Genomic DNA, 27416 nt, shown 5'->3' on the forward strand with positions numbered 1-27416 from the left:
TTTTTAATTTTATTTATTTAAGTTTTCATGCTATATTTTTCTATACAATGTTTTTATCTGAAGATATTGTTGGCTTAGCATAGGAACAGCCACAAATAGTAATTAAGACTAATCCAAAGTAGCGTCCGTTATTGACCAACATTTTTGCGTACAGAAGTACTACTTAAGCGCAGAGTTGGCGGCGGCAGGATTTGAACCCGTATCATACAACAGGTGCGGGTTTTAACTTTTTGTTTGATGCTCTAACCAACTGAGCTATCCAGCCACAAAAAATAATAATAAATAAGTTTAATATTTTATTCCTTAATTTCTAGAGCTTTAGTTGGTTTTTCTCTTTTCGAATTTTTTAAAAAAATTTTAAAACTTTACAGATAAAAAATAATTAATTACTGAGGACCATTTTCCCAGCTGGCATTTAGTCCTAAAAAGCGTTTTTTGAACATTTAAAAGACGACTTTTTAGGACTAAATGCCAGCTGGGTTGTTGGGTTTTACTCATATTAAAAATTTGAAAAATGTGAATAATATGAGTAAGATTTGTAAATATCCCTAAACCCCTGAGCTTTGGGACCCACACCTTGCAAGGTTGTGCTCCCTCTAGTTACCCCGCTGTCATTAACTATAGTTACACATTATAGTGTGTGTGTATTTATGTATATATATATATATATATATATATATTATGTATATATATATATATATATATATATATATATATATATATATATATATATATATATATATATATATATATATATATATATATATATATATATATATAAAGAGAGAGATAATACTTTTGCTTGCAGTATGTTTTTGTTTTTCATATATATTATTTCTATATACATGCACGTGCATTTTGTCTTTGAAATACTATCTGTGTCATTTTGTCTTAGATTTTTTATTTAAACTTTTTTCTGCCCATTGAATAACTTGCAGAGCATGATCAGATAGCTTGGAAATGGTAAACTACAAGTACAAGGTTCAACCTCTACTGAATTGCATTTTTCACAACATAAAACATAAAGTAGAAGATTTAGTAAGAGTGCTGCTGTTCATCCATATAACAACAATTTTATTAACAACATCAGGAACTGGATTTTACAACTTTATATATTATATTTATATACTAAATACAAACTAAATACATATACAAAGTTCACTGTTAAGAGGGGAAAAAAAAAACATTAAGTTTTTTGGAAGAAAATAATCATATATAAAATAAGAAAAAAAAAGCTGCTCATAAGTTTAGCACACTTAGCTTTTAAGTTGTTTTTAGGCAAAACTTTAATATGGAATGTGACAACCTTTATTGATTATGCATAATGAAAATCTTCTTCTTATAGAATCGAAAAGTTTATGACAATAATATTCACCTGTCAAACCATTAAACATCTCCTTCTAATAAGATGTGGTCTATTAGTGTTCTAATAAGATGCGGACTATTAGTGTTCTAATAAGATGTGTTTAAGACTGAAGTTGGTTCTGATAACTGTTTAAGATTGAAGTTGGTTCTGATAACTGTTTAAGATTGAAGTTGGTTCTGATAACTGTTTAAGATTGAAGTTGGTTCTGATAACTGTTTAAGATTGAAGTTGGTTCTGATAACTGTTTAAGAATGAAGTTGGTTCTGATAACTGTTTAAGATTGAAGTTGGTTCTGATAACTGTTTAAGAATGAAGTTGGTTCTGATAACTGTTTAAGATTGAAGTTGGTTCTGATAACTGTTTAAGAATGAAGTTGGTTCTGATAACTGTTTAAGATTGAAGTTGGTTCTGATAACTGTTTAAGAATGAAGTTGGTTCTGATAACTGTTTAAGATTGAAGTTGGTTCTGATAACTGTTTAAGATTGAAGTTGGTTCTGATAACTGTTTAAGATTGAAGTTGGTTCTGATAACTGTTTAAGATTGAAGTTGGTTCTGATAACTGTTTAAGATTGAAGTTGGTTCTGATAACTGTTTAAGATTGAAGTTGGTTCTGATAACTGTTTAAGATTGAAGTTGGTTCTGATAACTGTTTAAGATTGAAGTTGGTTCTGATAACTTTTTAAGATTTAAGTTGGTTCTGATAACTGTTTAAGATTGAAGTTGGTTCTGATAACTTTTTAAAATTGAAGTTGGTTCTGATAACTTTTTAAGATTGAAGTTGGTTCTGATAACTGTTTAAGATTGAAGTTGGTTCTGATAACTGTTTAAGATTGAAGTTGGTTCTGATAACTGTTTAAGATTGAAGTTGGTTCTGATAACTGTTTAAGATTGAAGTTGGTTCTGATAACTGTTTAAGATTGAAGTTGGTTCTGATAACTGTTTAAGATTGAAGTTGGTTCTGATAACTGTTTAAGATTGAAGTTGGTTCTGATAACTGTTTAAGATTGAAGTTGGTTCTGATAACTGTTTAAGAATGAAGTTGGTTCTGATAACTGTTTAAGAATGAAGTTGGTTCTGATAACTGTTTAAGATTGAAGTTGGTTCTGATAACTGTTTAAGATTGAAGTTGGTTCTGATAACTGTTTAAGATTGAAGTTGGTTCTGATAACTTATTAAGATTGAAGTTGGTTCTGATAACTGTTTAAGATTGAAGTTGGTTCTGATAACTGTTTAAGATTGAAGTTGGTTCTGATAACTGTTTAAGAATGAAGTTGGTTCTGATAACTGTTTAAGATTGAAGTTGGTTCTGATAACTGTTTAAGAATGAAGTTGGTTCTGATAACTGTTTAAGATTGAAGTTGGTTCTGATAACTGTTTAAGATTGAAGTTGGTTCTGATAACTGTTTAAGATTGAAGTTGGTTCTGATAACTGTTTAAGATTGAAGTTGGTTCTGATAACTGTTTAAGATTGAAGTTGGTTCTGATAACTGTTTAAGAATGAAGTTGGTTCTGATAACTGTTTAAGATTGAAGTTGGTTCTGATAACTGTTTAAGAATGAAGTTGGTTCTGATAACTGTTTAAGATTGAAGTTGGTTCTGATAACTGTTTAAGAATGAAGTTGGTTCTGATAACTGTTTAAGATTGAAGTTGGTTCTGATAACTGTTTAAGAATGAAGTTGGTTCTGATAACTGTTTAAGATTGAAGTTGGTTCTGATAACTGTTTAAGATTGAAGTTGGTTCTGATAACTGTTTAAGATTGAAGTTGGTTCTGATAACTGTTTAAGATTGAAGTTGGTTCTGATAACTGTTTAAGATTGAAGTTGGTTCTGATAACTGTTTAAGATTGAAGTTGGTTCTGATAACTGTTTAAGATTGAAGTTGGTTCTGATAACTGTTTAAGATTGAAGTTGGTTCTGATAACTGTTTAAGATTGAAGTTGGTTCTGATAACTGTTTAAGATTGAAGTTGGTTCTGATAACTGTTTAAGAATGAAGTTGGTTCTGATAACTTTTTAAGATTGAAGTTGGTTCTGATAACTTTTTAAGATTGAAGTTGGTTCTGATAACTGTTTAAGATTGAAGTTGGTTCTGATAACTGTTTGAGATTGAAGTTGGTTCTGATAACTGTTTAAGATTGAAGTTGGTTCTGATAACTGTTTAAGATTGAAGTTGGTTATGATAACTGTTTAAGATTGAAGTTGGTTCTGATAACTGTTTAAGAATGAAGTTGGTTCTGATAACTGTTTAAGATTGAAGTTGGTTCTGATAACTGTTTAAGATTGAAGTTGGTTCTGATAACTGTTTAAGATTGAAGTTGGTTCTGATAACTTTTTAAGATTGAAGTTGGTTCTGATAACTTTTTAAGATTGAAGTTGGTTCTGATAACTTTTTAAGATTGAAGTTGGTTCTGATAACTTTTTAAGATTGAAGTTGGTTCTGATAACTGTTTAAGATTGAAGTTGGTTCTGATAACTTTTTAAGATTGAAGTTGGTTCTGATAACTGTTTAAGATTGAAGTTGGTTCTGATAACTGTTTAAGATTGAAGTTGGTTCTGATAACTGTTTAAGATTGAAGTTGGTTCTGATAACTGTTTAAGATTGAAGTTGGTTCTGATAACTGTTTAAGATTGAAGTTGGTTCTGATAACTGTTTAAGAATGAAGTTGGTTCTGATAACTGTTTAAGAATGAAGTTGGTTCTGATAACTGTTTAAGATTGAAGTTGGTTCTGATAACTGTTTAAGATTGAAGTTGGTTCTGATAACTGTTTAAGATTGAAGTTGGTTCTGATAACTTATTAAGATTGAAGTTGGTTCTGATAACTGTTTAAGATTGAAGTTGGTTCTGATAACTGTTTAAGATTGAAGTTGGTTCTGATAACTGTTTAAGAATGAAGTTGGTTCTGATAACTGTTTAAGATTGAAGTTGGTTCTGATAACTGTTTAAGAATGAAGTTGGTTCTGATAACTGTTTAAGATTGAAGTTGGTTCTGATAACTGTTTAAGATTGAAGTTGGTTCTGATAACTGTTTAAGATTGAAGTTGGTTCTGATAACTGTTTAAGATTGAAGTTGGTTCTGATAACTGTTTAAGATTGAAGTTGGTTCTGATAACTGTTTAAGAATGAAGTTGGTTCTGATAACTGTTTAAGATTGAAGTTGGTTCTGATAACTGTTTAAGAATGAAGTTGGTTCTGATAACTGTTTAAGATTGAAGTTGGTTCTGATAACTGTTTAAGAATGAAGTTGGTTCTGATAACTGTTTAAGATTGAAGTTGGTTCTGATAACTGTTTAAGATTGAAGTTGGTTCTGATAACTGTTTAAGATTGAAGTTGGTTCTGATAACTGTTTGAGATTGAAGTTGGTTCTGATAACTGTTTAAGATTGAAGTTGGTTCTGATAACTGTTTAAGATTGAAGTTGGTTATGATAACTGTTTAAGATTGAAGTTGGTTCTGATAACTGTTTAAGAATGAAGTTGGTTCTGATAACTGTTTAAGATTGAAGTTGGTTCTGATAACTGTTTAAGATTGAAGTTGGTTCTGATAACTGTTTAAGATTGAAGTTGGTTCTGATAACTTTTTAAGATTGAAGTTGGTTCTGATAACTTTTTAAGATTGAAGTTGGTTCTGATAACTTTTTAAGATTGAAGTTGGTTCTGATAACTTTTTAAGATTGAAGTTGGTTCTGATAACTGTTTAAGATTGAAGTTGGTTCTGATAACTTTTTAAGATTGAAGTTGGTTCTGATAACTTTTTAAGATTGAAGTTGGTTCTGATAACTTTTTAAGATTGAAGTTGGTTCTGATAAATTTTTAAGATTTAAGTTGGTTCTGATAACTGTTTAAGATTTAAGTTGGTTCTGATAACTTTTTAAGATTGAAGTTGGTTCTGATAACTTTTTAAGATTGAAGTTGGTTCTGATAACTTTTTAAGATTGAAGTTGGTTCTGATAACTTTTTAAGATTGAAGTTGGTTCTGATAACTTTTTAAGATTGAAGTTGGTTCTGATAACTTTTTAAGATTGAAGTTGGTTCTGATAACTTTTTAAGATTGAAGTTGGTTCTGATAACTGTTTAAGATTGAAGTTGGTTCTGATAACTTTTTAAGATTGAAGTTGGTTCTGATAACTTTTTAAGATTGAAGTTGGTTCTGATAACTTTTTAAGATTGAAGTTGGTTCTGATAACTTTTTAAGATTGAAGTTGGTTCTGATAACTTTTTAAGATTGAAGTTGGTTCTGATAACTGTTTAAGATTGAAGTTGGTTCTGATAACTGTTTAAGATTGAAGTTGGTTCTGATTTAAGATCTTTTTAACTGTTTAAAAATACTACATATTACTTTAAATATATTTTATTAAAAAATTATTTGTTTATATTATTTATAAATATTTGTTTATATTTTTATTTTATTAAAAAATATATTTTGTTATAATATTTTATTAAAAAGGAGAATTTAATTTACTATAATGCAACTTTTTCCGCAATAAGCTTATAAAAGCTCTCTTTAAAAGCTTTGAGGAGAGCTAGCGTGCTTAACTTAGAAGCACCTTTATGTAAAGCTTAAAATACGGGTTAATGTATGTACCTAAAACAAAGGAATGTACCTAAGCAAGTTTTTTTTAATTTTCAGTCTTATTTCATCAGGCTAATTAATTGTGATAATTAATTAACGATAATTAGAAGAAAAGTTTTTTTTAAAGCTTTGAAACTGAAAAAATAATATGTATGAAACAAAAGTAAATTTAATTCTGCTGTATGCTAAACTTTTGAGCACTAATGTGTGTGCGTGTGTGTGTGAGTATGTATATATATATATATATATATATATATATATATATATATATATATATATATATATACGCATATATATACACACACACACATCGACAGACAAATAGCCTTACCCGCAATCAGGCAGCAATCTTTTCATTCTTTTTTTTTTTTTTTAAAAAGCCATATCGATTTAGATAAGCAAAAAAAGTGAGCAAATGCTTACATAAATATGCTATAGAAGACCACCATAACATATAACCATAGTAGATAACACCAGTAGTTAAATACTAATTAAATGTTTTCTTAATCATTATTTTAAACAATATTTGTAACCTTCATTTGAAATAATTACCTTGCACAGCTTTGGTAAGTTTTAAAATTAACTTTTAACATTGAAATACAGTTAGTTTAAATATTAAATATTTAAATCAATCAGTCTAATCACTTTAACTATAAATCAGTCACATATTTGTAAATTCAAATAAACATTCTCATAGATGAAAAAATTCAAATAAACAATCTCATAGATGAAAAAATTCAAATAAACAATCTCATAGATGAAAAAATTCAAATAAACAATCTCATAGATGAAAAAATTCAAATAAACAATCTCATAGATGAAAAAAGAATAAGTGTAAGAAGTGTACAAAAATTATAAAAACAGCAGGTGGCTGGACAAGCTTCCTTCATACACATTTAAAAAAAAAACGATGTATTATTACAAAAATAAGATGCAATTAAATTTCTAGTTGAAATCAAAATCTGATATGCCTCAAAATGGTCTGTATTTTGTGTGAACTCAATTTTCACTCACAATTCATTAACTTTTTAATCATTATTTATTATTTATTCAAAATAAACATTCAATTATTAACTATCTACTAAATTCAACTAAAAACAAAGAATTTCCAATTTTATGTTTCAAAAAAGATGTTTACCGATGAGAAAAACACTTTAATTATTGACATAAAGTAAAAAGGAAGGATTGTTTGAGTTATAAGAAAGGCGACTTGTTTAAGTTTTTTTTTTAATATTAAAAACATCTCACCAAGGCTCGAGACTGTCGTGGCTCCAGAGTCACTACAGTCAAGGTCCTTTTTTTTTAATCTGATTTTATTTACAACTGTCTCTCAATACTAAACTCTGAAACACAAATCTAGTTAAACAAGGCTGCTGGGCTGAAAAGTAGATTACAGTACTTCAAGAGGTGGATTTGAACCCAGAATCTTAATTAAATCAGATAATGAATCAGATATAACTACACATAAAATACATAGTCATGCACTTATACAATAATCTTTTAAATTTATTATTGTGTTAATTGTACAATTTAAAGGTTATTGTTGATGATTGGTACATGTTGTTGAAAATAGTCACAATCTTTTAGTAAATAAAACTGACTTGTACATTGAAAAAAGATCTGGAAAATCTGCAAACTGGAAAGAAAAACAAGATGAGAGGTTCAATCTAAAAAAAGTACAAGCACGGTGTGTAAATATTTGTATTATACTTTTTATCATCATTAGTATCACAGTATTAACTAGATTTGTTAAAGCAAAGATGATACTTGCTATGTTGATTTATATAACAAAAACATGGGTGATGTTGATAAAGGTGATTAAATGTTAACCACATACATTTCAGAAGATAAAAAAGTCTAAAAAAATAGTAAGATGCTTACAGTATATATAAAAAGTTTAAAAAAACATCAGTTTCATTTTATTAAAGTATATCGATAATAACCCCTGGTGACAAAAATTCGGCACAAAATAAACAGAAGCAGTAATAGTACAACATAAAGTTTTAATGAACAAAAAATTTTTAAAAAAATCCTTTAGTTTTTTACTTTCATGACTGAAATAATGCTTTCTCACCATTACAACGTAGTGCGTCAACTTTTTTTGTATACATGTTTACACATGCCTTGACCAAGATTTTTATCAACTTTTTTTAAACAAGAATGGATTTTTTTATTGCAACTGATCTTCATTTTCAGCTTCTTAACTGTTTTCATACATGTAGCATTTAAGGATTGACATGATCTCTTCTATTGGTCGTAATTCTGGGACACATGCAGCAAAAGATAACTAACACTTTATAAACAAAACAACTAAAAAAGTAAGACTGGATAACTAAAAATTCAATAAGTTTTAGCTTCTTAAAGATTGTGACAAATTTTCGTCACCAGGGGTTATATTTACAAATTATGTTACCATTAATTTTCCATTAATGCTAACCCAATGAAACAATGAGCAATATGTTTTATCATTAATACCACAAGTCCAAAATCCAATCAAAAAAACTCATTAAGAAAATATGATATATGTAGTGTTAACATTAATTAATTCGAGCTGACACTAGATTTATGTGTATTGATTGTGACATCACAATGATCTGTGTGTTAAATCTTGTTTTAAGTACTTGCAGAGACTAATTTTTAGACTTAAGTTTATTTTTATATCTATTTACTATTAAAATATTGTAAAAAATAGATATTTTGTTAATTTTTTTTGTGACTTATAATTAGGGTTTCTTCTCTTGGACAAAAAAATTATATATATATATATATATATATATATATATATATATATATATATATATATATATATATATATATATATATATATATATATATATATATATATATATATATATATATATATATATATATATATACACTCTTGATAATATTTATTTTTGCTGAAATCAAATCATCCAGGTCATATTTTAAAAATCCTGAATATTGTTTGGGTAAAATAGCCCGAAAAAATCCTGAATATTTTCTTACTTTCTTCTTAGTTTTGCTTTTATCTGAGTTGTTTCAATTTCTTTTTTCAAATTTTTCTTAATTTTTGTATAATTGATTAGTGAAAAAGCTTAAAAAAAAAATACAGGGTGCCTCAGCTATTTGAGAACATATTTTTAATTTTTTATAAATGATAAAAAGTCAAACAGAAAATATTTTTAATCAAAATCAACTATATAAATAATATAAGATAAACTATTGTTTAATAATTTCATTCAATGAAATACCCCTCTACTTCAATAACAGCTTCGATTCAAGACCTAAACCGACTGCAAGCATGCTTGAGATGGCCCTCATCTATGTTATCCATTACTTGGGCAATGAATTCTTTCAGAGATTCTTTGGTGTTGTTTGAGGATTGGGAATCTATGGGGATGTTTATTACCATCTCTCTCAACAACGCCCCACACATAGTAATCAAATGGATTCAGGTCTGGAGAGTTTGGAGGCCACAAGTTGATCATAAAAGTGATGTGATCATAAAAATGGCCCGTTCCATTCCTGAGTGTTTTGAGCCTTATGTGCTGGTGCAGAGTTTTGTTGAAAAATAAAGGACCTTCCATTTCTTCCAAGGCTTAACAACAGTACCCAAGACTTTAATGAAAGCAGCAGAAGTGACTCTTGGTCCTTGCAGAAAGAAGTGTGGTGGCATCACATGTCCTTTGTTGCTAACAACCCCCAAAACCATAACAATTGCAGGAAATTTTGTGTGACTGTTGGAACTTTGCAAGGGTCATCACACAGCTATCTGTCATTTCTTCTGTTTACTTTTTGATCTTGATCAAAGTTTTTCTCATCTGAAAAAAAAACAAAGCATGCCTTGCTCAGCAAAATGTTTCTGAAACACCCAGGTCTTTTGCGATGGACCTCATTGACTTTTGGGGGCTCTTGTCAACCATATTCTGAACTTGATGAATAAATTCAGGTGTTTTAGTCGTGTTAGACAATTGCTCGTACTTTTTATGTTGAGCAGTTTGATTACAATCACCATCATTTTCTTTTAACTCCTTGCGAACTTTAAGAACAAAAGATCGGGCGACTTTAAGAAAGTATGCAATTTGTAAATCACTATGCTCTGCCTTTTATGCTACAATTACAGCATGTCTTTTCATTTCTTGTGTTAGTTTATCTGTCATTTTTAATTATCTGTAAAAAATAAAAATAATAAATGTAACATAAATAAATGATGACATTACGCAATGTTCTAAAATAGCTGACGCACCCTGTATTTTACAAAAATATATACCTAAACTTATATGTATGGAAAACCCTTTTGGATACTAAAAGCTGAGAAAAATATCCGGAATTCTGGAAACATAAGGAAAAAGATAATCCCTGATGTGATAAAAAATTAAAAACAACTAAAAAAACTTTCAGGTCTTAATTTTTTTCATTTTTAAAATCTTTTCTTATAGTATTATTCTTTTTATTTTCCCTCTTATTGAAAATGCCAAATGCTATAAAGGTAGGTATGCTATAAATGTAGGTAGCTATAAAGGTAACAATTTGTTTACTATATATACAATAGTAAATACAGTAGAAAAATTCCTAGAAAGTTCTGAAAGCTTGTAGAAGTTTCCATGATTTGGGTATATATAAGTCATAAAACAGCCTACCAGACCAATTTAAATTCCTGCCTTATAACTTCTGTATAACTCAGTAGCACAAAACATTTTTTGGACTGGTTATGACCATGTCATAACCGGAGATAAGAAGTGGATTCTCTATCTTAACCACACCAGGAAGCCCATGTGGCTAAAGCTGGAAAGTTAACTTATTACCTTAAAATTTTTTTGTTTAAATTTGGTAGATATGCGCAACATTGCGTACTCCTTTCACTGAACACAACAATAATAACAGAAACCTTCTGTGCCCAACTCATCAATTTTTAAGATGAACTCTGGATGCCTGGAGCTTGACAAAGTATACTTCCTATATGACAATGCCTGGAATTAAAATTATTGGAGCTTGGCTGGGAAGTGTTGCCTCATTTACCTAACTTATTGCCAAAAGATTATTATTTGTTTCAATTGCTAAACAATAGCCTAATTATACCACTTCAATTCAAAACCTAAAGAGTTCTATGCAACAGAATATTTTTTACTAAAATATTTATATTATAATACTTGTATATGTATAGTTGTAATAAGTGTTTTTGTTTCTCCTGATTTTATAAAAAATATATAATAAAACAAAAAAAAAAACTATTATTAAAAAATTATTTTTATAATACTTTAAGATACTATGCATAAATTTAATATACTATGTATAAACATTTTTAAACTGTATTACTAAGAACTGTTTAAAAAGACATAATTTAAAACCTGGACTCCACCATGAGGTTGGTGTAACATTATTCTTGAATGTGGAAGAGCATGACGCAATCCTTTTGATCCACTAGCAAGTAAAAGCGAACCCATACTACATGCTTGTCCTACACACCAAGTTGCAATAGGTGGTTCAATAAACTAAAATTAAGTTGCAATAAGTGTTCAATAAACAAAAAATGTGGAAGTTTTAATTTTAATTAAATATTCAAACTAATCATGAAAAATAAACTTTTATTACACCATTAATGTCTTTTTATCTAAATAAGCAGATTTTGAGGAATTTTTAATAAGCTGATTTTTAAGTTATTAAAATGCGTTAGTTGATAACTAATTAGAACTTTTTCATTACTTGGTCTTATTCATTTTCTAAACATTTATTTTTTTCTGAGTTTATATATAAAAGTTTAACTACTATACAAATTTGACTTATCTCATTATAAAAATAATCACTTAAGATCTCTTATATTTTTAAATATACTTATCTCAAACATTTTTGTTTTGGTAACAACCAATTGAAAGGCATAATGCAATAATATTTGTGAAAATCTATTTTTTCAACAAATAAATAATACTGTCAAGATTTTAAATGTTAAAAAAAAAAAAGAATTTTATGTTACTAAGACTAGAGTTTTGCAAAAAATAAAGTTTTTATTTTAAACACATTGTGTGCACAATATTAAACATAGTGCACACAATTAAACGAAGTGTTAAAATGGTGCATACAATATTAAACATATTACACACAAGAAATCTAACACATTAAAAAAAGCATAAGTTGAAAAACTATAAATATAAAAAAACTGCCAACAATTTCTACAAACAAAACCAGTGTGATCATTGTACATTATTCTTTCTGTCACCTTTCTGTCTTAAATTACCTTTTAAACCAAGGGCATGTCACTTTTCTTATATTACCTTTTAAATCATAAAGAGAAAAAAGAGAAAACAAGAATTGTTCCAAATAATTGTTCCAAATAAAAAAAAAATATGTTAAATAAAAACTTTTTATGAAAACTATTTTTTTTAATTATGCAACTTGGTTTTTATCATTTCTATTTATATGTTGTAACAAGTTATTATTTTATTAATTTAAACTTAATAATTATTAAAATTTATTAATAATTTAATTTTAATAATAATGTAATAATTTTTTTGAAGTACACTAAGATCATTAGAGATTGGGGAAGCAAAACAAACATACATATCAACTAACTGTTACTACAAAGTGAAAAGTACATGCATTGACTAAGGGTTATAGTATCAGCAGATAATCTTAAAACTTTTAACTTTTTCTGTTTTCTTCCCTAAAAATCTTAAAAGTTATTTTCTTTAAAAAAAGTTTTAGGAATGTTTTTAGTTTCTTGAATTTAAAAGCAGTTTTAAAGCTTCAATATTTTTCTTTAAAAATCACAATAATGATAGTTATAAAAAATAGCTATTTTAATGAAAATCACAATAATGATAGTTATAAAAAATAGCTATTTTAATAGAAACCAATCATTTCATTAGGCTTTGTAACAGCAATTAATTTAAGATCAACTCAAAATCCTCTATCATGTTATGTTTTGACGGCACTAAACTGATAGATTAAATTATTAATTGCCTAACAAAAATGTCAATGTTTTGAAAAATTTATGCGTTAGGGAAGGGAGTTAATTTTGTAACAAATTATGCAAGAAAAAAGGGTCCAAAATCAGTGGTTTTACTGTGTACATACTTTATGGATGCCTCTTAGCCAGATTAATACAGGATAGTACAATTTGTTTTTTAACAAAACAAAGTGGAAAGTAAATGAATAAATTCAATAAGACTAAATTTGAAGTTACTGTTAGATGCATCTCGCTCTGAGTACATTAGTTACTAATTTTTTTCTTAAATCTTTTGCATATAAAATAAATATATAATATACTTACTTATATAAGCAAGTATATAATATATATATATATATACACACACACATACATATATATATATATATATATATATATATATATATATATATATATATATATATACATATATATATATATATATATATACATATATATATATATATATATATATATATATATATATATATATATATACATATATATATATATATATATATATATATATATATATATATATATATATATATATATATATATATATATCAAGGACTACTATACAGAAGGACGCGCAAAGTCGATTTCCTGACTCCGCTAGCGAAGGCCATTATTTTTATCAAAGTTGTAGTGTTCTTTTACATTCCAGTAATAATTTTTGAAAATATTTTGCTTTTATTATGGTAAACAAATGTGGCGTTGTAAATTGTAAAGGGAATTATAATAAATTTACGAAGTGTCTCGTTTTTAAATTACCTAAAGATGAAGTTGAGAAACAGAGATGGATTAACGTGCTTCCTTCACGTAAAAATTTTATTATGGAGCCATCTAAATTCTTTATATGTGAAAAACATTGGCCTGAAAATACAGAAATGATAAAAGTGCCTGGTGGCTATACTCGACCAGCATGTGCACCAAGTATTTTTAATGTTCCTTTTTCTTGTTTACCAACACCAAAGCCTGTGCTTCGCTAATCTAACCCTGAGGATCAGCAATTGAAGTATTTCATCAAAAAAGATGGAATAAATTCGTTTTCTGATTTTTATCCTGACACCGAATTACACAAAAAAAATGAAAATGTAGTATTATCTCGACAAGAGGATAAAGAGAGTTTCAAAGAGAGTTTTATGACAATAATTGTTTATGATAAGTGTACCTTGTGTTCACCACTAACTTTTTCTGCTTTTAAACATGGAACTAGTGTTTCATTAGGTAATATATTGAATCCAAACAATGGCTTAATCTTCTACTCACAATTTTTCAAAGCAATTAATTCAGTTCATAATTATAAACTCCATGTTAATGATGTTATTGAAAAGGTGTCAAATACTCTTTCAGAAAATGAATTTCAATTAGATGATGATATTAAGCAAAAGAAATTGAATTTCATTACAAGACAACTTAGACTCTTGCGTAACAAAAGTTTCTCTATAGCTGATTATTGCTTTGCAATCGAGTCTTTTTATAACTGCAACTACCATCAACTTCGTGATTTTTTAGTCCTTCCAAGTAAAAGAAAGCTGCAGTCTATAATTTCTGCCACTAACATTGATCAGATTTTACAAAAAACATTTGAAAAAGTAAAGAACAATTAGCAGAAAAATGTTATTTTGATAGTTGACAAGGTAAAGATTAGACCAACAGTTGCTTATTCATGTGGAGTTTTAAATGGGATGGCAAAAAATGATCCAGAATCCAAAGCAACCTCTATGCTATGTGTTATGATGAAATGCTTACATGGCAGACCTAGTTTATTGATTTCTGTTACTCCTGTTCACAAACTAACATCATTGTATCAGTTCATTGTTGTGAAAGAAGCTGCTATTATAATTGAAAAACACGGTGGAATAGTTTTAGGATCTGTAACTGATAATCATAAAATCAATCAGCAATACTGCAAAATATTTAACAGAATTACTGACTATCAGGCCATTCATCCATTAGACGATCATTGTGTTTGGTTTCTTTTGTTTGACACAGTTCATCTACTTAAATGCTTACGAAATAACTGGATTTCTGAAAAGTGTCAAAAGATATCTTTAGATAATAAAACCATAGCTTCATTTTCAGATGTGAAAGGTCTGTATCAATATGAGAAAGAGAACATTTTATAATCAGTTCCTTTATCCTATGCCGCTGTTTATCCTTCGAGACTTCAACTACAGAATGTGCAACATGTTTTAAGAGTATTTAATGAGAAAGTAGCTGCCCTAAAACTAAAAGGAGCTTATGAAACCTCCTCTTTTATTCAAAATATTTTAGATTGGTGGAACATTGATCACAACTGGTGGAACATTGATCACAACCGATCTGTGCAAGATAAAGATTCAAATAATCTTCAATTGTTTGTAGACATATTTAAATGTATAAAGTCAGGACATGGACCTAAACAAGCTCATTGTGTTACCCATGATACCAAAAAAGCCCTTGTGCAAACCACTGAAGGGTTGATAGCTATCTGCAAGCATTTGTTTTCAGTTGGTTTTGATTATGTTTTGCTTCGTGAGCTACAAAGTGACAGAATAGAAGGAGAATTTTCTGTTTATAGACAATCAACAGGGGCAAATGCTTTTATGGCAGCTGGTGATGTTTTCTCTGCTTTTAAAAAGCGTTTAGCTTGATTTGCTGCATCATTTTTAGAATCGATGGAAGTAGGGCAACCCAATAGAAAAGGTCACATATGCGAGGGTCCAATTAGTATTGAAGATGCAACCTCAATTGAAACATGCATTTATGATGTGAGTCTTTCTGAAACTGAAGAGAACTCTGCTGCCTATGTGGCAGGGTGGCTTGAGAAAAAATGTGAAGGTGAACTAGTTTATCCAGATGATGAACCTAAACTAACAAATGAAGCTAAAGACTTTATTGAGGAAGTTTCAATGGGATATTTGCCACTCCCACATGAGTGTACCTATCAGCTAGTTAAAATTGGTTTATGCTTTGTAAAAGGAAAAAAACACAGAGCATGTTGTAGAAAAAGACTTATAAACATTCTTTCTGTATAGGACACATACTATGATTTAGGTTTATCTTCAAAAAGCCTTTTCAGGCGTTTGGCAATTGTTCTCCTGCATTGAATGCAGAATTTGGATAAAGACCAAACGAAAAATGCATGTCTTTATAAGACATCAATTAAGAAGGCACGCCTAGCTGAATAATGTCATTATGATATATATATAATATTTTGTTGTTTCTTTTTTTAAGAAGTTTATTATATTAAATTCATGTTTTTTTTTTTTAAAGTTTTCACTTTGTTAAAAAGTCTCTAGAGAATATAATGTTTACATTTTTTCATAGAAGAATTTTTTTATATTGATCTTTTATGCTTTTTTAAATAAGTTTTTAATTTGTTATTAATTTTTTATCAACAATAACGCAAAATTATTTTAATAATATTTCAGTAAATTGATTTTATAAAAAACGCTACTTCGGCCAAATTTAGTTAAATAAGAGTTTAGTGAGAAATATTGAATGGCCTTTGCTAGCGGAGTCAGGAAATCGACTTTGCGCGTCCTTCCGTATAGTAGTCCTTGATATACATATATATATATATATATATATAATATATATATATATATATATATATATATATATATATATATATATATATATATATATATATATATATATATATATATATATATATATATATATATATGTACATTTATATATGTATATATATATGTATATATATATATATATATATATGTATATATATATATAATATTTAAAAATATATATGAATACTATAGTGTAAATAATAATAACCAATGAATTGATAAATTTTTTAATTAATGAATAAAGAAAATAAATTTTATCTTTTTTTATTACAAAACTTTTAGACTTTTAATTTTTTTAAAAAAGAACAAAAACTTATAGCATTATAGGTTGAAAAAACTAAAATACTAAAATACTATGATACTATGATAAAAAACAAGGTCGAAAGATATGAACTGATATAAAAATAAAATATTTACCTGCATTGTATCATATATTGCCAAACCTGCAGTCACAACACCACCTGTTTATTATAAAATAAAGATACATATTTATAAAAAAAATCAAAGAAATTCACCTCTTACGAAACATACATAAAAAATACAATAATTTTAATTTATTTCTCCTTTATAATTTACAAACTATATTATTATAAATAATAAATTATCTCTTTTATAACTCACAAATTATTGTATTTTTTATGTAAAACATACAACATATTGCTCCTTTTATACATGTCTCTTCAAAAAATACAAAATATTTATTTTATATATATAAATATTTACATATTTCATAATAGAAAATAAACCTTTATAATTGATTTTTAAAACAATGCACTTGCCTCCTTAATATTTTAAACTGTTATTTTGTTCATATTTTTAAGTAAGCAACAAAAAACAGTTCTGGATAAAATGCAAACAACATTTGCGAATTCTTTAGAAGGTTCCCCGAATAATAGAAAAATAAATGTAATCAAACTTAAGATTAATGAACATGAAAAAAATATGCAATGAATACGAAAAAAAGGTGATATGCAATTAACATGAAGAGTGCCTAGACTGAAGTCTTAACAATAAATATATATACATATATATTATTTATATATAAATATATATATATATATATATATATATATATACATTATTTATATAAATATGGATTATTTAAATAAATATATATTATTTATATATATATATATATATATATATATATATATATATATATATATATATATATATATATATATATATATATATATACATTTTGTTAACTTTATTTTATGCTAACTATGTTAACTTATTTTGAGTTAACTTTTTTGTGACTATGCTTTAACATAATTCAAATATGCACTAATGTGCATAATAATTCATATGTGCACACACATTTTAAAATGTACAAAAAATATAAAGGTCGGCATCAAGTCAGCAAAAACATTTGACACAAAGGTTTTATCATAAAACATAGAAACCAGATTGGTGATTTTTTGTTGACCTCAAACATGGTTAGGTTGGCATCACTGAATGCCGACCTTGATTCCGAGAACTGTATGTATATATATAAAAAAACAAGCTTCAATACAATTACAGGATAGTAAATATGCATTTCAAAAAAATGTTAATTTACCATTTATCGCTCTAATAAAATAATTGATTAAAGAGCTTCTTTAAGTAGTTATTTATAAAATTAATAAAAAAAAATTTTTTAGACAGATAAAAAATAAAAGATAAAAAACTAATTTTTATAAAAATATTGTTTATGAAAAATGCATTTTTATATAATTTATATAACATGAATAAAAAAAATTATACACAACTTTCATTGATACTTAAAACAAAAATCATTATCAGTAAATTGTTTACCTTACATTAAATTAATAACTTGAAGTGTTTCACTAATATAAAAACATTTATAAAGATATATGTTTCGATGTTTCTTATTTTCAACCCATAATTAAAAATCTTTTTTATTCATCATTGTTTGTTGTGGTCAAATCATCAAAACAAAGTATTTTTTTAATTACAAAAGTCTTTTCTCATAATTATTTGCTCTCTCGTAGGGATGGCGATCCCGGGATTAGTCTCTGAAATTTCATGGGATACAGAAAGAGAATAAAAAGAAAAAAGTTTTCTTTTTATTTTCTTTCTGTATTTTATCAAAAATGCAAACCAAAAACATTATTGCTTATTTGCAATATTATACTATATATACATTTTTTATATGCTTAATTGTACATATATTGTTTGATTAAACATATAAAAAAATGTATATATAGTATAATAAAAAAACTAATATAATACTAAAAATAAATAAAATTTACTCCCAAAAAAGCAACTGTGGTAGCACTTTGTCAACAAGACGCAACATTAATTTCTTCTGACAATACATAAAAGTTTATGTTGACAAAAATAAATGAACAACAATCTGAAATCAGAAAACAATTGTATAATGCTGTGAGTCACCGAATTTAAGAGTGGAGAACACCATTAAGGAGCTTAGTATATCTTTGTGGCCATGTTATTTTATAAAAAATTACAGAAGTTTTTCTACCAAATACAAGTACCAAAAATAAAAAAACTATGATAAACCTGATAAAGTGTTTATACACGGCAAATATAATAACAGCAGCAGACTTGAGTAGAATAATGTCAAAATAATTTAAATGAACAAACTAAATGAAGCGATGGAAAAAAGATTGGCAACAATATGAGCATAAAATATAAAGGTTAAAAATAACTTATAAAATTCAAAAAGAAATACTGTTATTTGAAAGTAGTAGCTTATGATCAGATCATAAAAAAATATGATTATTTATTATCTATACGACCAACAAGTATGAATTCCGAAAAAGTATTCTCAGTTTTTATGTTCAAAAAATCAAATATGATTAAGCAATGAAATGATTGGCCTTTTGATTTTTTTAGAGTAGTACTTTCAAAAACAAATATAAGTCATGTATATTTATGCATGTTCACATTATTTTTAGTTATAATTTTTATTTATACTGTGTTATCATTTTAAAGTATTGTTTTATAATTTAAATTATTTAGGTTCATTAATGAATGAAGTATATTATTTATATCTTATTTAAATTAATCACTTTTAAGTATTTGATAAGTACTTAAAACGTCAGTTCTTCTTATGCTTCTCTTTCTACAATTGCATTTTTTTCTATTCAATCCCGGGATGTACCGGGATTTCCCAGGGACAACTTTTTCAATCCCGAAATCTCAGGATTGAAAATTTCTGGGATTTTTGCCATCCCTACTCTCTCGCTAGGAGCTATTTCAATGCTATTTTTAAAATTTTCAAATAAAAAAGAAGTTTAACAAAGAAGAAAAAGAGTAACGAAGGAATTTTTTAAATATGAAAATAAGAAGAAAGGCAATATAAAATAATATTTGAAAAATAATAATCTAAATATATATTATAATAGAGTTTTAAAAATTGCAACGTCAAATGCTTTTTAACAATTTTTCTAAAAAATGTTACAATGCTTGAATAAATATTGAATGGCTGTTTATATATTATAAACAAATATAATATATAAGCATTCCCTGTATGGGACTTTTTTCAATAGGATTCATATCAGTCAGTTTCCTGGTTTGGATTCTATTGAGATTAAGCAAAAAAATAATTGCCCCAAATGGCTTTATGGAATCATAAAACCATTTTGGGTAGCAGCCTGGACCTCAGCATTTCAATGAATTGGTCCTGGTGCATGATTTGAATTACAATATGCAGACAGTCTGAAGTTCTCAAGCTATAATGGAAAATGGATGGCTGCAAAAACACATTCTGGAAGAAGAGCTTCATTACTTCAACATTTAAAAACTTTTATTTAATCTGCTCATTCACCTAATGTAGCTCTTTAATTACTGTTTTTATTACTAAAAACTTACTTTGAGTCAATCTTTTTTTACCAATTTTTACCATCTTTTATTTTACTCATTTTTGTTGTTTAAAAACTTTGATTTGATCCGCTCTCCCACCAACTGTAGCCCTGATCCTTAATTAGTGCTTTTACTGCTAAAACTTGGAGTCAATCTTTATTTTTCAGCCATTTTAGGCAATAAATTCAATTAATTTTGCTGAAACTTTTTTTTTTAACTTTTTAAATTAATGTTTTTAACTTATTAAATAATGAAAATAACTGAAAAAAAATCTTTTAAAAAAAATAATTAAAAAAAAAAATTAAAATCTCTTATTTACAATTTTACAGTAGAAATATAAAATAATATATTTTTGTTTTAAAATATTTCCTTTTTCTCTTACACAGGTATTTGCATGCACGGAACTCTTTCATTGATCAATTTGCATGCACATAAACTGTACAGAACTCTTTCATTGATCAATTTGCATGCACATAAACTGTACAGAACTCTTTCATTGATCAATTTGCATGCACATAAACTGTACAGAACTCTTTCATTGATCAATTGTTATAAAAATGAATCAACTTTTTAATTGAATTTACACTATAAGAACATTAAAAAAAAAAAAGACAAAGAAAACTCTGTTTGTCAAACACCTGGCAACCAAAGGTAAATACCTAAATACTATTCAACAAAAATTTTATAGACTTGGTTAAACAAAGTTGGTTACTTATAGAATATATGTTGTAAATAAAACATTTGCAAGACACATTATTTACAACAATAGGAATCATTATAAAGAAATACAAAAAATATGAAAATTGTAAAAAAAATACAAACACTATGAAACAATTGAAATTTTATCAAATGAGAACGAATAATTTTATTAAATGCTGAAAACAATCTCAAGAGATTATAAAGAAATTTTAGGAATCATTAAACAAAATTTATTTAAAAATGCAAAAAATATAGCAAATCATCTGAAAAATATGTTGGGCATTTTCATTGCTGCCCATTGTGGTTTTTACTTTTTCTTTTTATACTTAGAAGCCTGGGACTTAAAGCATTATACATACTATTGTGATTATGTTAAAGAACAATTATAACAAAATTATATTTATTATATTTTAGGCTACCTGAATGATTAAATGTATATTATATATACTTATTATTATTATTTTGTGTTAATGTTGCAATAAGTTTAAAAAATATACAATGGTTTCCTTTAACGCTATACTCTAGCTAGAAATATAAACGCTATACTCTAGCTAGAAATATTCAATGACTGCTATTTCTTATAGAAAATATATTCAATATATGTTGTAACTTTCTAAAAATCTTTACTAAAATATATTATTTAAAAAAAACAATACACTGATAAAACTTACATTTTCCAAGAAATTTATTTTATTTGTCTTTTATATTAAGTTTTTTAATCTAGTAATTAAAATTTGCACTAAAATTTTCTGTTCACTGCATAATTCCATCACATTCATATAGCAGAGTTTAGTGGATGTATGGCTTGTAAATAACTATTTTTAACAAAAAAATCATTTAAAGAGAAAAATGAATAAGAAGAATGAATTTTGCAAAAAAGAATATTATTTGATGCCATAATCCTTTTAGAGGATTTTAGAAATGGAAAGTTTTTCAGTCTGATGAATCCAAATTAACCTTAATCTGATGGTGTGCAAAGAGTTTAGCAAAAAAAGGACAAAGCTTTTCAAATGAGTTGCATTAGAGGAACAGTTAAACATGGTGGTTGAAATGTAATGCTATGAGGTTGTAACACTTGGAATGATGTTGGTAAATTTGAATTTATTGATGCTATGAATGGTAATTTGTATAGCAATATAACTGAAATTTCAAATCTCCTGCTAAAAAATCTAAAGCCTATTACTACGTACTATTATTTTATGTGCAAGTATTTTATGTGCAAGTATTTTATGTGCAAGTATTTTATGTGCAAGTATTTTATGTGCAAGTATTTTATGTGCAAGTATTTTATGTGCAAGTATTTTATGTGCAAGTATTTTATGTGCAAGTATTTTCAGCTCTTCAGGTAATTCAAAAAAGATTTTACAATTTTTTAAAAAGTTTTTTTAAACACATGAAAGATCTGAGCAAAAACAAGTATTTTATAATTAAACATTGTATGCATGATACATTGTTTTATAATTAAACATTGTATGCATGATACATTGTTTTATAATTAAACATTGTATGCATGATACATTGTTTTATAATTAAACATTGTATGCATGATACATTGTTTTATAATTAAACATTGTATGCATGATACATTGTTTTATAATTAAACATCGTATGCATGATACATTGTTTTATAATTAAACATTGTATGCATGATACATTGTTTTATAATTAAACATTGTATGCATGATACATTGTTTTATAATTAAACAATGTATGCATGATACATTGTTTTATATAATAATTAGTATGTATGATGTATTATTGTGCATTATTCAAAGGTGTTTGAACAAAATATTGAATAGAGTTTAATTGCACTCTTTTGGATTAAATTCTGTTATCACTGTATATATAATATTAATAATAGAAGATTAATAAAAAAATCATTTGCAAACCTGGACTATTTATATACATGTGTATAGGTTTTTTTCTACTCTCTGACTGGAGAAAAAGCAATTGTGCTACAATAACACTTGAAACATTATCATCTATCTAGAAATAGAAATATTTTTACACATTGAAGTGATATAACTACACAGTCTCAAAAATATTAGAATCAACAACTTAAAAACTAATCTTTATTAAACTTCTAAAACGCTGATTTTATATATATGAATAATTATAATCAATAGCAACAACAACATAATAATAACAATAATTGAAACAATAACAATAAAAAAATAATAATAGCAAAAATAAGAATAATAATAATTACATAAACAATATTATAAAAGGAAAAAAAAACAATGAAGTTATTTATTTATTACTATTTAATCTGGATTGAAATATTTATGAAAACGCACCTAAAATATTTTTATTGCTTATAATAAGCGATTTTTAATTTTCTTCATTGATGCATATGAAAAGATTTGATTGACGCAGATTGATGCACATTTTATATCACGAAAAAAGCTTATGACATAATATACATCTTTTTTTTACCTGTTTGTCTTTAACTTCACTTCACAGTATATACTTGGGAGTCGACCATAAAGTACATACAGCCATAGTGGGGAGGGGGAGGTCTTCAAAAAGCGTACAAAAGTGTATGGGGAGGGAAGGGGAGGGGAGGAGGAGGGTTCAATTTAAAAGTAAGTACTTTCATTTTCTAATTTATCACAATTAACCAGCTAATCGATAGAAAAGTTAAAATTATAACTAAAGATCCTAGTTTGTCAACATAAAAAGATGTATGGTAAAGGGAGTAGAGTTTCCCTCTATGCACACACATGCATGGGTGCCCACAGGATATTTTGATGTTCCAGATAGGACACTTTTACACATTGTGCAAACTCCAAACTTAAGTATGTTTATACCTATGCCAAATGAGGAGACCTTGCAAAAAATTGGGATGGTGGAAGCCTGGAAACAAAAAAAAGCCCTAAAACATTTGCCCCTCTGCCAAAACGTGAGGGCACTAATGTAGAAAAATTTTCAACTTTACTATCTAAATTTAAATTTAAATTTATTGATAGATTTTATATTTCGTAGAAAAATTTTGTAATTAGCAAAAGTTATGACCATGCAAATTTTCCAACCCCTCCTCCCCCCCCCCAAAAAAAATGTAATTTTAAATTGGTGTAAATTTTGCATGGTCATAACTTTTTTAATTGTAAAGGGGTGGCATTTATGCCCATGCACACATGCCACCTCTTATATACTGCCTGAAAAAAACATCTGCCTTCAGTATAGTTTATTTTGATTTGATTTGTCATTAAAACAAAAAAATTAAAATATATGCCTTAACCAGGAATCGAACTTTGGTTTCCGCTGTCAAAGTCCATAACATTAACCTCTCAGCCAAGCAAACACATTGATCTCACATAATTTAACTTTACTAAAATTAATATTTGTATATATATTTGAAGACATTTTTTAAACTGGGATCTTGTGCCACAAACAAAGGGCTTTGGGTTCATATAAAGTATCTAAGGTACCTCCTACACCTTTTTTTTTTCTTCAATAAACTTTTTTACTGAAAAAAAAAAGTTGCATGCTTTTAACTAAGAAGTTAATATTTTTCACATTACATATGTATGGTATAAAATATATTATATTATAACTACACTGTTAGATAATTGCAAAAGATGGAGGCTAATTGTATGTGAAGACACTATTGGAGGCACAGATGGTTTTGATGATAGATGAGAGAAATAAAAGAATGAGACTTTGCTGAATGACTAGTCAAGCAAGAAAGAGTTTTGATTGATGCAATCTTATGATGATGGGAGAGAGACTCAAGCTTGGCAAATAAAGCAGGTACCAATTACATTTACAATGCGTTTTTGGACTTTTCTACAAGAAAAAGAACATTATTAGAAGAACCAGACCAAATATGACAACAGTATTCCATACAGGGACAAATAAAAGATTTGTAGAGATAGAGTCAGATGTAAGACAATGGCAAGCACGATAAAGAGAAGCAACCTTAGCAGATGCTAACTTTGCAATTGATTGTATATTATAATTGATGTTTTCATGAGAGGTCAGTATAAAAACATAAAGAAGAAGACTCAGTTATAAGTTTGCCATTCATTAATATACGAATGTGAACAGTATTGCAATGACATTCATTAATATATGAATGTCAACAGTATTGCAGTATAAAGTTGAGTCATCAGCAAATAAAGCCATTTTAGATGTAAGATTGTCAGAAAAACCACGTAAGATTGTCAGAAAAACCACTAATGTAGATAAGAAACAAAACAGGACCAAGGATACAACCTCAAGGTACCCCAAAAGTTACTGGAAAATAAGAAGAGTGTAGGCCTTTAAAAATGACTTTAATAAAGTGGTTAGAAAGAAACGGTTTGATGAGCTGACCATATGAAGCAAGATTATGGAGAAAACTTACATGCCAAGCTTTATCTGAAAGCTGATTGGATGATAATAGTTTCAATATTTTTTTAAATTAGAACCAGAGATGCCATTTTCCAGCAGGCAGGAAATCAAGATTAAGTCAAGCACTTATTAAATAGTTTAGAGAGAATTGAAGAGAGTCCTGGAGAACATTTTTGTAAGACTATGACAGGAATGTTGTCTGGACCACAAGCCATAGAAGAGATTGAGAAATGACTTTAGCAACGGAAGCTGGAGTGATTTGAATGTTTAATAATGGGTTAATCAGTATGGCTATAAGACTCCAGACTCGAATTAGAAAAGAAAAGGTATTTGCAAATATTTTCTGCCTTATCCTTAAGAGAGATAATCAGATCAATCTCATGAATTAGAATTACCTTTGTTAATGACATTGATAAAGATATTCCAAAAGTTTCTAGAGCTTACTTTCTGAGATACGATACAAGATTTGGTGAACTAGGAATAATGGAGCTTAGCATCAGACAACACCTTTTTACGTTGATTTCTTGCAATAATAAATAGGCATTTGTCTGCAGAGAAAGAAAAGACATCAGCCCAAGGACTGTTACAAAAAATGTCAGGAAAAGAATCCCAGTCAGCTTTAGGGCAATAGTATGTAATGCAATTATAGCTTTTATATAACTAAAAAATAAACAAAAGACAACTGTTTCTTCAGAAAGAAAATAACTGTGTCTAAGATAGTTTGAAATAAAAGCTTGAGGAACATCAGCATCAAAATATTTCATTTTTATCATCTCTTTAACCGTACACAAATCATTATGAGCAGCAGAAACAATTTGACTTGATTGAAGAAAGTTTTTTGCATGAACTGAAGCTACATATATCACAGCCTTTGAAAATACTGTTTCTTCCTTTAGGGTTAAAAACTTTATGATTGGTTGAGTAAGTTTCATTGCCAAAATGTATAAAGCGCCTGCCATAAATCTAGCTTCATGTTCAGCAGCTGGTTTGTGTATAATAAATCCAGAAACTGCCTCCCTTCCTTCCAGAAAAACAATGACATATTGACACAGATGTTTATAATCATTTCTGGGGAAAGTATGAAGTTCCAAAGCTTTTTTGCGAAAAATAAACTTTTTTTAGCCATATCTTCTAATGGAGTTCTAAACTTCGCACCATGGAAACTTTGATAACTGATCCATATTTTTTTCAAAGAAGCCTTAACAGAGGTCGATTTAAAAGTTCTTCTAAAATACTTATATACTTATATTTTTTGTCTATTTTATCAATTATCATTGTTCTTGCAGTTATTTGGTCTTCATAAAATAAAATATTGCATTCTTTTGCACCTTTTGATCGAATTCTATCTTTTTCAATTATTTCAAAAAGTTTTGGGTGCCCTATGTCAAACAATTCTTTTTCTAATGCCAAAAAATTATTTTCATACAGCTTTTGTGTTTCCATTTTTTTTGAACGATATGATACCAGTTTCTTGTGATGATATATTAATTTGGAAACATTTTCCCTAAAATAATGTAATAAATTTTTATTTGTCATTTAGCTTAAATTTTTATAACAATAATTATGTAATAAACTATGAACATTATTTAAATCAACAGTTACCTAATACTTCTGCAACTAATGTGTGGTATACCACCCATAAGCCACGGTTTTCTAAGAGCAGAAACAACACATTTGGGCTGACATGTTTTATCATTACAAAGCAGCTCTGATTTATATCTAGAGGGCAGGAAATAATTTCGATGTGTTTTTTATTTTTTATTTTTTTTGAAATTTAGTAATCTGCAGCATCGATAAAAATATCTTAAAACGTCTTTGTAGGCAATGTTCTGCAATCAATTTCGTGGGTTTGTCCTAATAAGTATATTTCAGTATTTGAACGTGTTAATATTGCCATTTTAAATTTAAAGTTATAAATGCAGCGCATTTTCATAAAATTTATTATTGCGCACTGTGGGTATAACTCCGCAAAGGTCCGGCAGAACAAATTAAAAAAAAAAAATCCCTAAAAATGTACTAAATATAAAATATTCAAACCCCTAGGAAGGTCAGGAAATTTAAAAGTTTTTTTAAATTTTTTCAGGAAAAGTCTTTTATGACAACATAGAATTGG

At 27.3% G+C, this 27416-nt stretch overlaps 1 protein-coding gene across 2 annotated transcripts in view; it reads right to left on the reverse strand.

Moving 5' to 3' along the window:
- LOC100202466 (ATP-dependent Clp protease proteolytic subunit) overlaps window positions 1-27416 on the reverse strand; it is a 59190-nt gene that overhangs the window by 12896 nt on the left and 18878 nt on the right. For both annotated transcript variants that reach the window (XM_065818552.1, XM_065818553.1), the window contains exons 4-6: window positions 22858-22954; window positions 16859-16902; window positions 11269-11412 (exon numbers count right to left, since the gene is read on the reverse strand). In XM_065818552.1, coding sequence (XP_065674624.1) covers window positions 11269-11412; window positions 16859-16902; window positions 22858-22954 — 285 coding nt within the window. The remainder of the gene's footprint in view (window positions 1-11268; window positions 11413-16858; window positions 16903-22857; window positions 22955-27416) is intronic.

This window comes from Hydra vulgaris, chromosome 14 (assembly GCF_038396675.1).
Source record: "Hydra vulgaris chromosome 14, alternate assembly HydraT2T_AEP".
NCBI lineage: Eukaryota > Metazoa > Cnidaria > Hydrozoa > Anthoathecata > Hydridae > Hydra > Hydra vulgaris.